The sequence below is a fragment of the Chiloscyllium punctatum genome, chromosome 6 (genome assembly GCF_047496795.1).
Source record: "Chiloscyllium punctatum isolate Juve2018m chromosome 6, sChiPun1.3, whole genome shotgun sequence".
Taxonomy (NCBI): Eukaryota; Metazoa; Chordata; class Chondrichthyes; order Orectolobiformes; family Hemiscylliidae; genus Chiloscyllium; species Chiloscyllium punctatum.
This window is the reverse complement of record NC_092744.1, coordinates 4,403,212-4,419,340: the sequence shown is the minus strand read 5'-3', so window position 1 is coordinate 4,419,340 and position 16,129 is coordinate 4,403,212. Positions and strand designations below refer to the sequence as shown.

Here is a 16,129-nt window from a genome sequence, read left to right as displayed (position 1 = left end):
TTCATGTGGAGTGCTAGCCTGAAATTGAATTGATGAATAAAGAGTGCAAGCTTTTATTTTAATTCTATATTTTAAACTGAATTCATAGTTAACCATTATTATCCTGGAAGTGAGTTGTTAATGCTCTGGTTTGAATAAAGTTTAAAGCATATTTGCAGAATAATTTTACAGTACATTCAAAATGATGGTTTCCTGATCTGGTCTGTACCACCCCAAATGGAATTTGGTGATTAGGAGTTAGATGCTTTGGAAAGGTGAAGAGAAATGTACTCAGACAATTATCCAAAGGAGCTCCATTGGCAGAGGTTTGGAGCCATGCTATTTGTGTATGGTATCTTATGTAGAAAGCACACAGGAGTAAAGAAGAAGGAGGCTATCACAGATTGGATGGGTGGATGGGTGGATATGATGCAGAGCTGGGCTGAGGAGTGGCAGATGGAGTTCAACCCTGCCAAGTGTGAGGTTGTCCATTTTGGAAGAACAAATAAGAATGCGGAATACAGGGTTAATGGTAGGGTTCTTGGTCAGGTGGAGGAACAGAGGGATCTTGGGGTCTATGTACATACATCTTTGAAGGTTGCCACTCAGGTGGATAGAGTTTGTAAGAAGGCCTATGGAGTATTATCGTTCATTATCAGAGGGATTGAATTCAAGAGTCGTGAGGTGATGTTGCAGCTGTACAGGACTTTGGTTAGGCCACATTTGGAGTACTGTGTGCAGTTCTGGTCGCCTCACTTTAGGAAAGATGTGGAAGCTTTGGAGAGGGTGCAGAGAAGATTTACCAGGATGTTGCCTGGAATGGAGAGTAGGTCGTACGAGGATAGGTTGAGAGTTCTCGGCCTTTTCTCGTTGGAACGGCGAAGGATGAGGGGTGACTTGATAGAGGTTTATAAGATGATCAGAGGAATAGATAGAGTAGACAGTCAGAAACTTTTTCCCCGGGTACAACAGAGTGTTACAAGGGGACATAAATTTAAGGTGAAGGGTGGAAGGTATAGGGGAGATGTCAGGGGTGGGTTCTTTACCCAGAGAGTGGTGGGGGCATGGAATGCGCTGCCCGAGGGAGTGGTAGAGTCAGATTCATTGGCGACCTTTAAGCGGCATTTGGATAGGTACATGGATGGGTGCTTAATCTAGGATAGAAGTTCGGCACAACATCGTGGGCCGAAGGGCCTGTTCTGTGCTGTATTGTTCTATGTTCTATGTTCTGAATTTCATCCACTATCTGGCAGATTTTTAAAAATCACACAACACCAGGTTATAGTCCAACAGGTTTATTTGGAAGCTCTAGCTTTCGGAGTGCTGCTCCTTCATCAGGTGGTTGTGGAGTATAAGATCATAAGAAACAGAATTTAAAACAAAAGTTTACGATGTGATGTAACTGAAATTATATTGAAAAAGACCTGGATTGTTTGTTAAGTCTCTCATCTGTTGAATGACCATGTTGGTTTCAGTTCTTTCATATGTAAATTGCAAAACTTTTTCTTATGTTCTCAAATGAACTTTAACAATTGGTGTCTGTCAGCCCAGATAATGTACTGAAGGTGTGAGCTCCCCTGTATGATACTGTCTGTGCCATAATGTTTAGACTGATTCTAATCTTAAGAAAATAAATTTACAGAATCTTACATGGATTCATGCAGTTTTTGGGCAAAGTAAAATGTAACTCTGCTAGTACAGATTCATGCCACAAACTTGTATGTATGTGTGTGCATGTGGTGGTGGGGTGGGGAGGGGGGAGGGGGGTGGTGGTGGTGGGATGGGGAGGGGGGAGGGGGGTGGTGGTGGTGGGGGGAGCGGTGTGTATAGGTGGGTGTGTGGGGTGGGGGGGCATTGAGTATCTGAGAGAGACTGGGTGCATTTGTGAGAGTATAAATGGGTATAAGTCTATGAGAGGGTGTGTGTGTGTCAGAGTTTTTACCTTAAAAGAGTGAATTTATCCTGAATTGAAAGAGAAAGTGTGGAAGAAAGATTAAAAAAAAATAAAAAAATGTGAGCGAGCCCTGGATAAAGAAAATCTGGGGTCAGAGAGCAGCAGGGAGGGATAGAGAAAACCCCAGGACAGCAAGGTAGGGATTGAGGAAACCTGGGATAGAGAACAAGTTGAGAGAAACATTTCTGGTTTGGGAGCATCAGAGATTGAGATACAGAGGCGATTGGGGTATAGAGGGAAAACAGAGAATCTGATCTATAGGGAAAGAAGTGAATCTGGATAGAAAGTGATAGAAAAATACAAACCCGGCAAGAACTGAGATAGGAGTAAGAGATGGGAAAAAAGAGACAAAGAGAGAAATTGGGATAGTGAGAGAGTAAGAACCAGTTTATAGAAGAGCCAGTGAGGGACGGGGAACCCCACTGTGCTTACAGATAGAGAAAGCCAACACAGATAGGGACAGAGAAGCAGCCATACTCCCCTGGGACTGCAGCGCACCCACCCTAGGGGCTGAACAAATGTTCACTTCTAGCAGCCAGCAATGGTGAGCTACCATTCTGAGGAAGACTCACTCAACCTAAAATGTTAACTCTGATATCTCTCCACAGATGCTGCCACACCTGCTGAGCTTTTCCAGCAATTTCTGTTTTTGTTACTGGTGCAGAAGAGAGGGAGTATTAACATCATCCTTAAATCACTGCATCACTGTTGAAATTAGAAGGAAGAGCTCACTCATTTGAGGGTGCTGTGCTGGTATAAAAGAGCAGCTGATGTGGAGCAGCACTCCACATTCACAAATTTGACCTTTTTACCAAACTGCTTTGAGCATGTTTACATCCTTCCTTAAATAAGGAGACTGATACTGAACGTGATGACTTTTTCCCCGGGTGGGGGAGTCCAGCTCAAGAGGACATAGGTTTAAGGTAAGAGGGGAAACAATTATAAGGAACCTGAGGGGAAACATTTTCACCCAGAGGGTGGAGCATGTGTGGAATGAGCTGCCAGAGCAAGTGGTGAATGCTAGTACAATTACAACATTTAAAAGGCATCTAATAGGTATATGAAGAAGAAAGGTGTAGAGAGATATGGGCCAAATGCTGGCAAATGGGACTTGGTAAGATTAGGATGTCTGGTCAATGCAGATAAATTGGATCAAAGGGTCTGTTTCCGTGCTGTATGAATCTATGAATAATCCATTAGTTGCATCTTTTCAACTTGAAAAAAACTCTTTAATTCTGGCTCTGTCTTCTGTGTGTAAACCAATCCTCAATCCATGCTAATATATTACCTAATATAATAGCTCCTATCTTATGCAGTAGCCTTTTATGTAATACCTTATCGGGTGCCTTCTGGAAATCTAACCATCTACCTGTTCCCCTTTATCAATTCTGTTATATCCTTAAAAAAAAGTCTCTAGCGAATTGGTCAAACGTGATTTACCTTTCACAAATCCATATGGACTCTGCTTTAAGTTTTCTATATGTTCTGTTATTTCTTCCTTAACAATAGTTTCTGCCATTTTCTCAGTGACTGATGTTATGCTCACTGATTTCTGGTTTCCAGCTTTCTGTCTCTCTTCCCTTGTTGAACAGGGACTTAACCTAAGCAGTTCTGCAAACCAATAGAATCTTCCTGGAATCCAGTGAGTTCTGGAATATTTCAGCCAGTGCCTCCACTATCTCTGCAGTTGTTTTCATGAGACTGGCAACCTGTCTGTCTTCAGTCCCATTAATTTGCCTAATACTTGGTCTGTTGTGATAGAGACTATTATAAAACTTTCCCTTCCGTTAGCACCTTGAGTATCTGACATCTTTTGGCATGTTTATAGTGTCCTCCACCACAAAGATCAATCCAAAGGATTGGTTTAAATTATCTCTCATTTCTTTGTTCCCCATTCTCAATTCCCCTAAGGGCCCTGCTTTCAGTTTAACTTTTTAAAAAATATACCCATAGAAGTTGTTTAGTTTTATATTTCTTGCCAATTTACTTACATAATATATTTTCTCCCTTTATGTGGTCCTGTGCTGGTTCCTATATATAAAAAGAATCCTCTGGCCTGCCACTTGTTTTTGCCATTTTGAATGTCTCAGTTTTTGATTGGATACTCTTCTTGACCACCTTTATAACCAAGGTAGATCATCCTCTCATTGAGTCCTTTTGACCAAAATAAATTTTTGCTAAGTGTTCTAAAATGGCTACTTGAACATCTGCCATTGCTCCTTTACTGACTTTGACCTTAGTCTATTCTGTCAGGTACACTTTAGACATCTGTATGTTTTTGGTACTTCTGTTTGGTAATTGCTATAAGTTGAGAGCATTGGTTTGAAACCCAAGATATGCACTATCAAACTGAATTTTGAAATTCTACTGTGTTGAAATGACTACTGTCTAGAGGAATTTTAACTATAAGGTCTCTTATTAATCCTGCCTCATTACACATTACTAGATCTAAATACCTATTTCTGGGTGCGTTATGTGATGTAATTCTCTAAGAAACAAGCCCAAATTTGTCTTGGCCATCTGATATGTCTAATTGATCTGATTAGAATCATCCATGACAATTATAATGCCTTCTTACACGCCTCCATTGTTTCCTGACTTACACTATATATTTTTGTCCCATAGAGAGGAACCTCTTGGGGAGGCCTCCCACCTGTAGCTTCTTTCCCATGTTGCCTCTTATTTCCATCTAAACTGATTCCATATCATAATCTATTGAACCTAAGTCACTACTCACCATTGCATTGATGTCCTTCTTCAATAACAAGGTTACCCCACCTCATTTTAATTTTGCCTATTGCTCCAGAATGATGAATATTAGGAGCATTCTTCCCAGTCTTATTCATGATGTAACCATGTCTTCATAACACCTATCCAGTTATACTTATTTATTTTTATGCTGTCAGCTGGGTATCCTTTTACAAATGTATCATGCATTCAGGTAAGTAGCCTTGAGCTTAGACTTTCTCCCATTGTTTGTTTCTAATTTCTGCTGCACTATGTGTATGTTTTCTACCATTTCCTGTCAAATTTTGATTATCATTCACCTCTTCACTAGCCTGCACCTCTGCTGTCTTGTTTCCTTTTGATCTTTAAGCTTCACTTCTATTGAAGCCCTCACCCCACTATCTACAACTCCAGTTTTCTGATTCACCAGCATGATTCAAATGAAGCTTCACCCATTGGAACATCTCTCTTTCTGCAGGACGGATTCCAGCGCTCTGTGAAGTGAAATCCATGTCTCACGGGCCAATTTTTGAGCCATGCATTTATCTCTCTAATATTGGTTACCTAGTGTAGTTTGTGTGTGGCTTGGGTAGCAATGGGGGATTATTACCTTTTATCATTCTGGTTTTTAATGTAGCTCTGAGTTGCTGTGATTTCAGCTCTAACAACAGTAGAGAAATTTAAAGCCATCCAGGATTAAGCATCCATCAACTTCACTGTCATCTCTCAGTACCTTATGGTATCTACAAAATGTGATGTGATAAATCTTTAAGGCTTCTTTCATAAGACTTTCAAAGCCTGTGACATCTGCTTCCTAGAAGGACAAAGGGCAATGGGATGCATGGGAAGTGCAAGTCGTCCCGTCCCTCAGGCCTCCCTCCGGCTTCAATGTTATTGGGTCAAAATCCTGGAGCTCCTTTCCTAGCATCACTGTGGTTGGTGGCAGGGAGGACTGAAAAGGAGGGTGAGGGTCTCCCCGATGTAGAGAATCCAGGTGAGACAGAGGTTCACCTGCCTCTCTTCCAATCTAATTTACTGCATCATGTGCTTCCGATGTGATAGACAATAGACAATAGACAATAGATGCAGGAGTAGGCCATTCTGCCCTTCGAGCCTGCACCGCCATTCAATATGATCATGGCTGATCATTCCTAATTAGTATCCTGTTCCAGCCTTATCTCCATACCCCTTGACTCCACTATCTTTAAGAGCTCTATCCAATTCTTTCTTAAAAGAATCCAGAGACTGGGCCTCCACTGCCCTCTGGGGCAGAGCATTCCACACAGCCACCACTCTCTGTGTGAAGTAGTTTCTCCTCATCTCTGTCCTAAATGGTCTACCCCGTATTTTTAAGTTGTGTCCTCTGGTTCGGCACTCCCCCATCAACGGAAATATGTTCCCTCCTGCCAGAGTGTCCAATCCTTTCATAAGCCTATACGTTTCAATCAGATCCCCTCTCAGTCTTCTAAACTCAAGGGTATACAAGCCCAGTCGCTTCAGTCTTTCCGTGTAAGGCAATCCTGCCATTCCAGGAATTGACCTCGTGAACCTACGCTGCACTCCCTCAATAGCCAGAATGTCTTTCCTCAAATTTGGAGACCAGAACTGTACACAGTACTCCAGGTGTGGTCTCACCAGGGCCCTGTACAGCTGCAGAAGCACCTCTTTGCTTCTATACTCAATCCCTCTTGTTATGAAGGCCAGCATGCTATTAGCCTTCTTCACGACCTGCTGTACCTGCATGCTTGCCTTCATTGACTGGTGTACAAGAACACCCAGATCTCTCTGAACAGCCCCTTTACCTAATTTGATACCATTGAGGTAGTAATCTGCCTTCCTGTTCTTGCCACCAAAGTGGATAACCAGACATTTATCCACATTAAACTGCATCTGCCATGCATCTGCCCACTCACCTAACTTGTCCAGGTCACCCTGTAATCCCCTAACATCCTCATCACATTTCACCCTACCACCTAGCTTTGTGTCATCAGCAAATTTGCTAATGTTATTGCTGATACCATCTTCTATATCATTTACATATATTGTAAAAAGCTGCGGTCCCAGCACGGATCCCTGCGGTACCCCACTGGTCACTGCCTGCCATTTCGAAATGGAGCCGTTAATCACTACCCTTTGTTTCCTATTAGCCAACCAATTCTCTATCCAATCTAGTACTTTGCCCCCAATCCCGTGCGCCCTAATTTTACTCACTAACCTCTTGTGTGGGACTTTATCAAAAGCTTTCTGAAAGTCCAGGTACACTACATCCACTGGATCTCCCTCGTCCATCTTCCGAGTTACATCCTCAAAAAATTCAAGAAGATTAGTCAAGCATGATTTCCCCTTCATAAATCCATGCTGACTCTGTCCTATCCTGTTACTATTATCCAGATGTGCCGTAATTTCATCCTTTATAATAGACTCCAGCATCTTTCCCACCACTGAGGTCAGACTAACTGGTCTATAATTTCCTGCTTTCTCCCGCCCACCCTTCTTAAAAAGTGGCACAACATTAGCCGCCCTCCAATCCTCAGGAACCAACCCCGATTCTATTGAACTCTGGAAAATAATCACCAACGCATCCACGATTTCCCGAGCCACCTCCTTCAGTACCCTGGGATGCAGGCCATCAGGTCCCGGAGACTTATCAACCTTCAGACCTAACAGTCTCTCCAACACCAAATCCTGGCAAATAGAAATTCCCTTAAGTTCAGGTCCTTCAGCCACTGTTACCTCAGGGAGATTGCTTGTGTCTTCCCCAGTGAACACAGATCTGAAGTACCCATTTAATTCCTCTGCCATTTCTTCGTTCCCAGTAATATATTCCCCTGCTTCTGTCTTCAAGGGCCCAATTTTTGTCCTAACCATTTTTTTGCCTTGGACATACCTAAAAAAGCTTTTACTATCCTCCTTTATATTCTTGGCCAGTTTACCTTCGTACCTCATTTTTTCTCTGCGTATTTCCTTCTTACTAATCCTCTGTTGTTCTTTAAAAGCTTCCCAGTCCTCCGTTTTCCCGCTTATCTTCGCTAAGTTATACTTTTTCTCTTTTAACCTTATATGTTTCTTTACTTCCCTTGTCAGCCACGGCCGCCCATGTCTCCTCCTGGGATCTTTCTTCCTTTTAGGAATGAACTGATCCTGCATCTTCTGCATTATACACAGAAATATCCGCCATTGTTCCTCCACGGTCTTCCCTGTTAAGGTATTAAACCATTGAACTTTGGCCAGTTGCTCCCTCATAGCTCCATATTTCCCTTTATTCAACTGAAATATTGTCACTTCAGATTGTACCCACTCCCTCTCAAATTGCAGATTGAAGCTTATTGTATTATGGTCACTACTTCCCAATGGCTCCTTCACTTCGAGGTCACTGACCAATTCTGGTTCGTTACACAATACCAGATCCAGAATCGCCTTATCCCTGGTCGGCTCCAGCACCAGCTGCACTAAAAATCCATCTCTGAGGCACTCCACAAAGTCTCTTTCTTGAGGCCCGATACCATCCTGATTCTCCCAGTCTACCTGCATGTTAAAATCCCCCATAACAACTGTAGTAACATCTTTGCGACAAGCCAATTTCAGCTCCTGATTCAACTTACCTCCAACATCCAGACTACTGTTTGGGGGCCTGTAGATGACTCCCATGAGGGTCTTTTTACCCTTAGTGTTTCGAAGCTCTATCCACACTGACTCTACATCCCCTGACTCTAGGTCCGCCCGCGCAAGGGACTGAATATCCTCCCTTACCAACAAGGCCACCCCACCCCCTCTGCCCGTCAGTCTATCCTTACGATAACACATGTAGCCTTGAATATTCATTTCCCAGGCCCTGTCCCCATGAAGCCACGTCTCAGTTATCCCCACAATATCGTATCTGCCAATTTCCAAAAGAGCCTCAAGCTCATCCACCTTGTGTCTAATGCTTCGTGCATTCATATATAGAATTTTTAATTTGTTACTGCTCTCACCCTTCCCCTCAACCCTTATTTCACTCAACTTTACAGCATGATGCCTTTTCCAGTTTTCTGCCTCCTTGATCTTCTCTACACCGGGGAGACTGAACATAGACTTAGGGAATGGTTCACCAAGCATCACAGCCAGGCCCACAGGGGCCGACTGGACCTCCCACACATCACCCATTTCAATTCCCCTTCCCACCTCCTTTCCAACATGACCATCCTTCGCCTCTTCCATTGCCAGAACAAGCCAGAGCTCCTATTGGAGGAACAACACCTTATCTACTGTCTGGGCAGCCTACAGCCCAGAGGACTCAATATGAGTTCTCCTATTTCAAATAACCTCCCTCCCCATCCCTGACTCCCTTCCCAGACCCTCCCCCTCCCTTCAATGGTCATTCCTCCTATTGACCAACCAGGTCATACCCTCTACCTGTCTTCACCTAACCTCACTTCACCACCCTGCCCCTGCCACCCCCTTTATCTGCAGCTCCCCCCACACCAACCCCCAGCCCTAAAGAAGAGTTATACCTGAAACGTCGAGTTCTGCATCTCCTGATGCTGCTGGGCTTGCTGTGTTCTTCCAGCCTCCTAATTTTGAGGTTATGCACTCTTGTCCTAGTTTCACCCACCAGTAGAAACATACTGTCTACTTTTATCTTGTCTTTTCCCTTCATAATTTTATGTTTCTACAAGACCCTATAAATTCTATGAATTCCAATGAATATACAAAGGACAAAAAAAATTTACAGCCCAGGAACAGGCCCTTTGGCCCTCCAAGCCTGAGCCGATTCAAATCTGTTGTCTAAACCTTTCGGTCAATTCCTAAGCATCTGTATCCCTCTGCTCCCCACCTACTCATGCATCTGCCCAGACACCCCTTAAATGAATCTACCGTGCCTGCCTCTACCATCTCTGCTGGCAACGCGTTCCAGACACCCACCACCCTCTGTGTGAAATACTTGCCTTGTGTATCCCCCTTAAACTTTTCACACTTCACCTTGAACGTGTGACCTCTCGTTATTGAATCCTTCACTCTGGGGAAAAAACTTGTCTCTATCCACCCTGTCTATACCCTTCAGGTCCCCCCTCAATCTCCTTTTTTCTAATGAAAACAAACTTAACCTACTCAATCTCTCTTCATAGCTAGCACCTTCCATACCAGGCAACATCCTCATAAACCTTCTCTGCACACTCTCCAAAGCGTCCATGTCCTTTTGGTAATTTGGCGACCAGTCTACCCCATCCATCCATAAAATCCAACTCCCTCAACTCCAGAATCAACCTAGTGAACTACCTCTGCACCCCCTCCAGAGCCAGTAAATCCTTTTCTCAAGTAATTAGACCAAAACTGCACGCAATACTCCAGGTGAGGCTTCACCTGCATACTACTTGGATTAAACTAATCTGCAGAGAAATGGTAAACTGGAAGTAACACTAAAGAGGAGAAAAGTACTGTTGAAAGAAATGAAACAAATAAGAAGGCATTAGGTGGAGTTACAGTGAGAGGAAATGCATTATGGCCAAAATTGGATGTTGTGCATGTATGAGAGGACACAGACTGTGGTAAATCAAGGTGGTGAGCTGGAGGAGCTCATAGCCACCTGTTAATATGATGCCAGCCTGATCTGAACAGAACAGAAAAAGATACTAAATATTCATGGATACAAGATGTTTGGGAAAAATTGGTAAGGAATGAAAAGAGATTGGGTGGAGGTATTAAGGAAGTAGAATACTGCAGTTATAACCACAGAGAGAGGGTCCTCTGAAGGAAGTAAGGACAAAATATATTTAGCTATTACTGAGAGACATTCAGGGTGTGAATATCCTATTTATGTGCATTTTACAGGCAATTTGTGGCAGCACGGTGGCTCACTGGTTAGCACTGCTGCCTCACAACACCAGGGTCCCAGGTTCAATTCCAACCTCGGGCAACTGTCTGTGTGGAGTTTGCACATTGTCCCCTGTGTCTGCGTGGGTTTCCTCAGAGTGCTCCGGTTTCCTCCCACAGTCCAAAGATGTGCAGGGCACGTGAATTGGCCATGCTAAATTGCCCATGGTGTTAGGTGCATTAGTCAGGGGGAAATGGGTCTGGATGGGTTACACTTCGGAGGGTCAGCGTGGACTTATTGGGCCGAAGGGCCTGTTCCCTCACTGTAGGGAATCTAATCTTAAAGGAGATAGTAGAAATACAAAAATAGAGAATAGATGCAGTGAGATCTTTAATGATTCTAATACAGACTTGGATAATAGTATTAAGTGCTGAGAGGGGAAAGAGTTTTTAAACATACATTCACGAAAGCATATCTGCTTGTAGTGTTTACAGCTCAATGAGGAGGGAAGCATTGCTGCATCTGGTCCTGGAGGGACATCTAGGGAACAGTGAGTATAGTGCCTTTAAGGTTAGCTCTGGAAAAGAATGAAGGACTGTTGAGAGTAAAAGGTTTTAAGGAAGGTATTAGGTGATAACAGGTATGCCCGTAATAAATGAGAATGAATAGTTGGTAAGTCAAAGAGATACAGTGAAGCACCTTAATTATTCCTCTGTTCATTCATAGGGAGAATGCAGCCCTGGCTAGCAGCATTTATTGCCCCTCTCTAATTGCCCAGAGAGCAGTTAAAAATCAACCACATTGCTATGGGTCTGGAGTCATATGTAGGATGGCAGTTTCCTTCCTTAAAGGACATTAGTGAACAAGATGAGTTTTTCCCAAAAATAAACAATAAATTTAAGGTCATTATTAGACCATATTTTCCTTTCAATTTTGAATTCAGGTTCCACTATCTGCCATGGCAGGATTCAAACCCAGGTCCCCGGAACATTATTTGGGGCACTGGATTAACAGTCCAGTGATAATACCATTAGGCCTATCCTCCCTTTGCGGCTTTTGGTTAGGGCCTATGTCCAAAGGATTGGACTCTCCAGTATCATCTAGACTCCAGATGTCAGCTTGCTCTCCCTCCATGGATGCTGCCTGACCTCCTGTGATCTCCAGCGTTTGTTGTTTTCATTACTGATTCCAGCATCTGCAGTAATTAGCTCCTACACAATGTTTATTGCAGAAACCTGGTTGGTGGTATATTTTGTTCTGGACCTAATATCTACTGGCCACATTGCTTAAGTATGTTTAACATTCCCAATTATCAATCAGTGGGCTAGTAGGGCTTGAGAGACAATGTGACCTTCTGCACTTGGTCATAACAGAGATATAGGCAAAACATAGTCAGGAAATGTAGGCCTAGCTTATTGAGCTTTCCTCATAAGACATTCCAGATATTAGTCTAGTAAACCATTGCTGAACTGCTTGCATTGCATTAACATCCTTCCATGGTGACCAGTACTGGAAATGCATATAGGAATTACTGAATCAGAATCCTTTTAACTCTGAAAAACCAGTAGCTAATCACCAAAGGAAAAGGAAAACCTCATTCAACCACCTGATGAAGGAGCAGCGCTCCAAAAGCTAGTGCTTTCAGATAAACCTGTTGGACTATAACCAGGTGTTGTGTGATTTTAAAATTTGTATGCCCCAGTCCAACACCGGCACTTCCAAATCATTCAATCGGCAAGTGATCAAATGTTGAAGCTGACATCTTTTCTGAATCTGCCAGCTAATGTTTTGGCTACTGATATAGTGGAGTTTTGGTCAGGAATGAGCTGTGAATCACTCTTTTCTGCATTCACTGCCTATTGGAGTTGTACAATTCAGCTTACTTTAATGTGCAATTTGACAGTTAAAGCATGATTTCTTTTGACATACATTATATTTTCAAAAGCATGAAAAATGAGACTGTAGGTAATGTACTACCTCTGAACACTTTGTTTGATTTTAACTTATAGTAAATGCTTCTTGATTAAAGCTTTCTGTATTGTGCAAAACATTAATGATGCATGTTTCACAAATAGCAAACAGAATGGGTATCCAACTTGCAGTGTTGTTTTATTGAGTCTAATTGTACTACTGCCCAAAATTCTCCAAGTGAAACTTAACTGTTTGTGTTGAATCTTTTTGCATAGGTAAAGAATCCCTCTACAGTATCCTGATAAAGAACATTATTGCAGTTGAGAAACTTGAAGAAAGATGCTTCAACAGAAAAAATGTATGTGGCAACTCCATTCTGAAGTGGCTGGTGAAAATATACACCTGTTAAAAATGTTGTTTTTCTTAAATGTGAACAGAAATGCAGACCAGAAAAACTGAGCCAACATGCTAGTTTTGTGACCTTTTGTCAAAACTGGTCTGACAAAGTACCATTAAGCTAAAATGTAAATTGTTTCCCTCTCCATAGTTGCTACCTGCGCTGAACAATTTATACTTCAAATTTCCACTATTTATGGTTTTTTTGCTTCTGCAAAGCAGATTAAACCTGTCAATTTTTGTTTTATTTGAGGTAAATGTTCATGTTAGGAGAGCATTTCTTTGCGTTTTATTTATTTGTGAATTTTATTTGTGACCCTCTGTCAGTTATTTACAGTCGAAAATTCTCAATACGCCTGTGGCTTAAATGCAAGCTTACAGATCATATTTGACCAGGTTTTTCCATCACTGCTGAATTCAAGTCCTGTTTGGGTGGGAATACTTGAGAAAAACCTTGATGAATTTTAAGATGCCTAGAAAGAAACTTTTGAGTTCTTTGAAAACTATATTTTTGAATGACGTTAAAGCAATCATTAATTTCAACTTCTAAACTGGCATTGCTTTTTCAAGTACACTGGTAATAATTGAGCTTAAAATTTCAGGTCAGCAGGTTGGGCAACACCTATGGAGAGAAAGCACAGTTAATGTTTTTGCCCTGAAGAAGGGTCACTGAACTCAAAACGTTAACTGTGCTTTCTCTCCACAGATGCTGCCGGACCTGCTGAGTTTTTCTAGCAATTTTTGTTTTTGTTTCTGATTTACAGTATCCATAGTTCTTTTATCTTTTGTTTAAATTTCAAATGGTCTTCTGAGCTGGATGAAGGAGACAGCATTTGCTTCTAGATGTTTAACACGGCTGATGTTCTTCAGTTCAAATAAAATATTGATTATGTCCGAATAATGTGCTTCTTCACCAACCTAATCGTCATTTGACCTGACCTTATGTCCTAGGCTCTCAGCTTGTGTGTCTCACCATCTAGAGTTGGAACCTGTGGTGCTGGAAAAGTACAATATGTCAGGCAGCGTAAGCCTGAAATGTTGACTCTCCTGCTCCTCGGATGCTTGTCTGACCTGTGTTTTTCCAGCACCACACTTTTCAACTCTGACTCTCCAGCATTTGCAGTCCTCACTTTCCCTCCCTCTTTCACCATCTAATCCTTTTACTTTTGCTTCGTATGTATGTTGTATTTGTTCTGCACCTTAGCTTTGAACTAGATTGTCTCTCCCACTAGTCAGTACATGATGAATGATGAATGAGAGATTGGGAATTAGGCCATCAATGATTTGTCATTGCAACTGGTTTAGTGTATTAAAATTTGGCAAAATAGATATCTAGTCTTTCTGCTGTTTCCTCAATGGAATTAAATTAATTAAATGGAGCTGATGCCTCAAACTAAAGCTGTAATTATTGAGCTGTCTTCCAAATGTCTATAAATATAAATCTTTGTTGTTACTATTGTAGTAATACAGTACTGCACATAGATCTGGTCATCCTGCTATGGGAAGGGTGGTAGTAAACTGGAAAGTGTGCAAAAAAGATTTACAAGGATGTTACTGAAACTGGAAGGTTTGAATTATGAGGAGAAGCTAGATAGGCTGGGCATTTTGGAGCTGAGGGTGACCTTTTAGAGGTTTATAAAATCATGAGGGACATGGATAGGGTAAATAGCAAAGATCTTTCTCTGGGGAAGGGGAGTCCAAAACTAGAGGGCAAAGGTGCATGACTGGCAACGTTTTCATACAGAGTGTGTATATGGAATGACTGCCAGAGGAAATGATAGAGACAGGTACTATTACAACATTTAAAAGACATTTTGGACAGATATATGGATAGGAAAGAGCAAAGTCAGAAGTCCCATAGCCCAGGTTATAATCCAACAGGTCTGCTTAAAATTACAAGTTTTTGGAGCTTGAAAGGACTACACCTGACAAAGACGCAGTGGTCTTAAAGCTTGTGATTTTAAATTAACTTGTTGGAATATAAATTGGTGCTGTGGGACTTCTGACTTTGTCCATCCCAGTCCAACACTGGCATCTCCACATCATTGAGAGAAAGGTTTAGAGGGATATGTGCCAAATGCAGGCAAATGAGACTAGTTCAGTTTAGGAAACCTGGTAAGCATGGATGAGTTGGGTCAATGGGTCTGATTCTGTGCTGTATACCTCTGACTCTATAGCACCTTTAATGTAATAAAATGTTCAAAAGTGTTTTAGGTTTTAAAAAAAAACTTGACACTATGGCACCTAAGGAGATATTAGCTCAAAAGAAGGCTTTACAGTATCTTACAAAGAATAAGCGAGAGGCAGAGAATTCCAGAGCTCATGGTCACTGTCAGAATGCTCAAATGTCTAGAATTAGACAAGTGCAGGGACACTGGATTGGGGGACAATCCAGTAGTAGGAAATGATGTGGTCATGGAAGCATTTGGAAGCAAGGACTAACATTAAATGCTGCCTGCTTTTTAAAAACATTTTCTAATCAGCTTCTTCAGATAAGTTATTACACATCTCTGGAGCAGTGAGACTTAAATTCAGATTGGGACACTGCCACTACCATTACCGATTCAGGGATAGGAAAACTGCCACTGCCACTACCACTACCATTACCGATTCAGGGATAGGAAAACTGCCACTGCCACTACCACTACCATTACCGATTCAGGGATAGGAACACTGCCACTGCCATTACCGATTCAGGGATAGGAACACTGCCGCTGCCATTACCGATTCAGGGGTCGGAACACTGCCGCTACACCACAAGCGCCTTTTTTAAGATTTCCTGCCTGCTCATCTTTTCAAATAGACATGCTGTCCATGAGTCCGTGCTTCAAGTCAACCGTAGCCAGGAATCCTTGCACCAGGCACTGCCATTGTCGCACCTGAAGACCCACCGAGTCCACACTCCAGGCCTACAGTAGCCAGAAGTCCTGCTGTGGGCACCCTGCTGTGCAACTGATAACCCACCGAGTCCACACTCCAGGCCTACAGTAGCCAGAAGTCCTGCTGTGGGCACCCTGCTGTGCAACTGATAACCCACCGAGTCTACACTCTGGGCCTGTCCTAGCCAGGAGTACCTGCTCTGGGCATTGCCACTACCACAGCAAACAACCTGCTGAACACTGCTTCAGCTTCCCCACAATGTCAGAAGGTGAAGAAAAGAAAGAGAAGGATGTGGCTGGCCTGGAGTGGATGGGGTCAGGAGCTCAAACGCTGGCGCTGGGCTGACTAAACACTTTTCACTGTATCGTTCTCGATATATGTGGCAATAACTAGCTCATAGTAGATATTGTTAAGCAGCCTGTTGAGGGATGTTATTACATGGCTCTGATACAGTGGGACTTGAATGCAGACCTTCTGGCTTAGAACTAGGG

General features: G+C 42.5%; 1 protein-coding gene across 1 annotated transcript in view; it reads left to right on the top strand.

Annotated features, from left to right (window-relative positions):
• rasa2 (RAS p21 protein activator 2) overlaps positions 1-16,129 on the top strand; it is a 198,319-nt gene that overhangs the window by 166,273 nt on the left and 15,917 nt on the right. Inside the window, exon 20 of the mRNA XM_072571933.1 lies at positions 12,638-12,720. Within this exon, the coding sequence (XP_072428034.1) occupies positions 12,638-12,720 (83 nt within the window). The remainder of the gene's footprint in view (positions 1-12,637; positions 12,721-16,129) is intronic.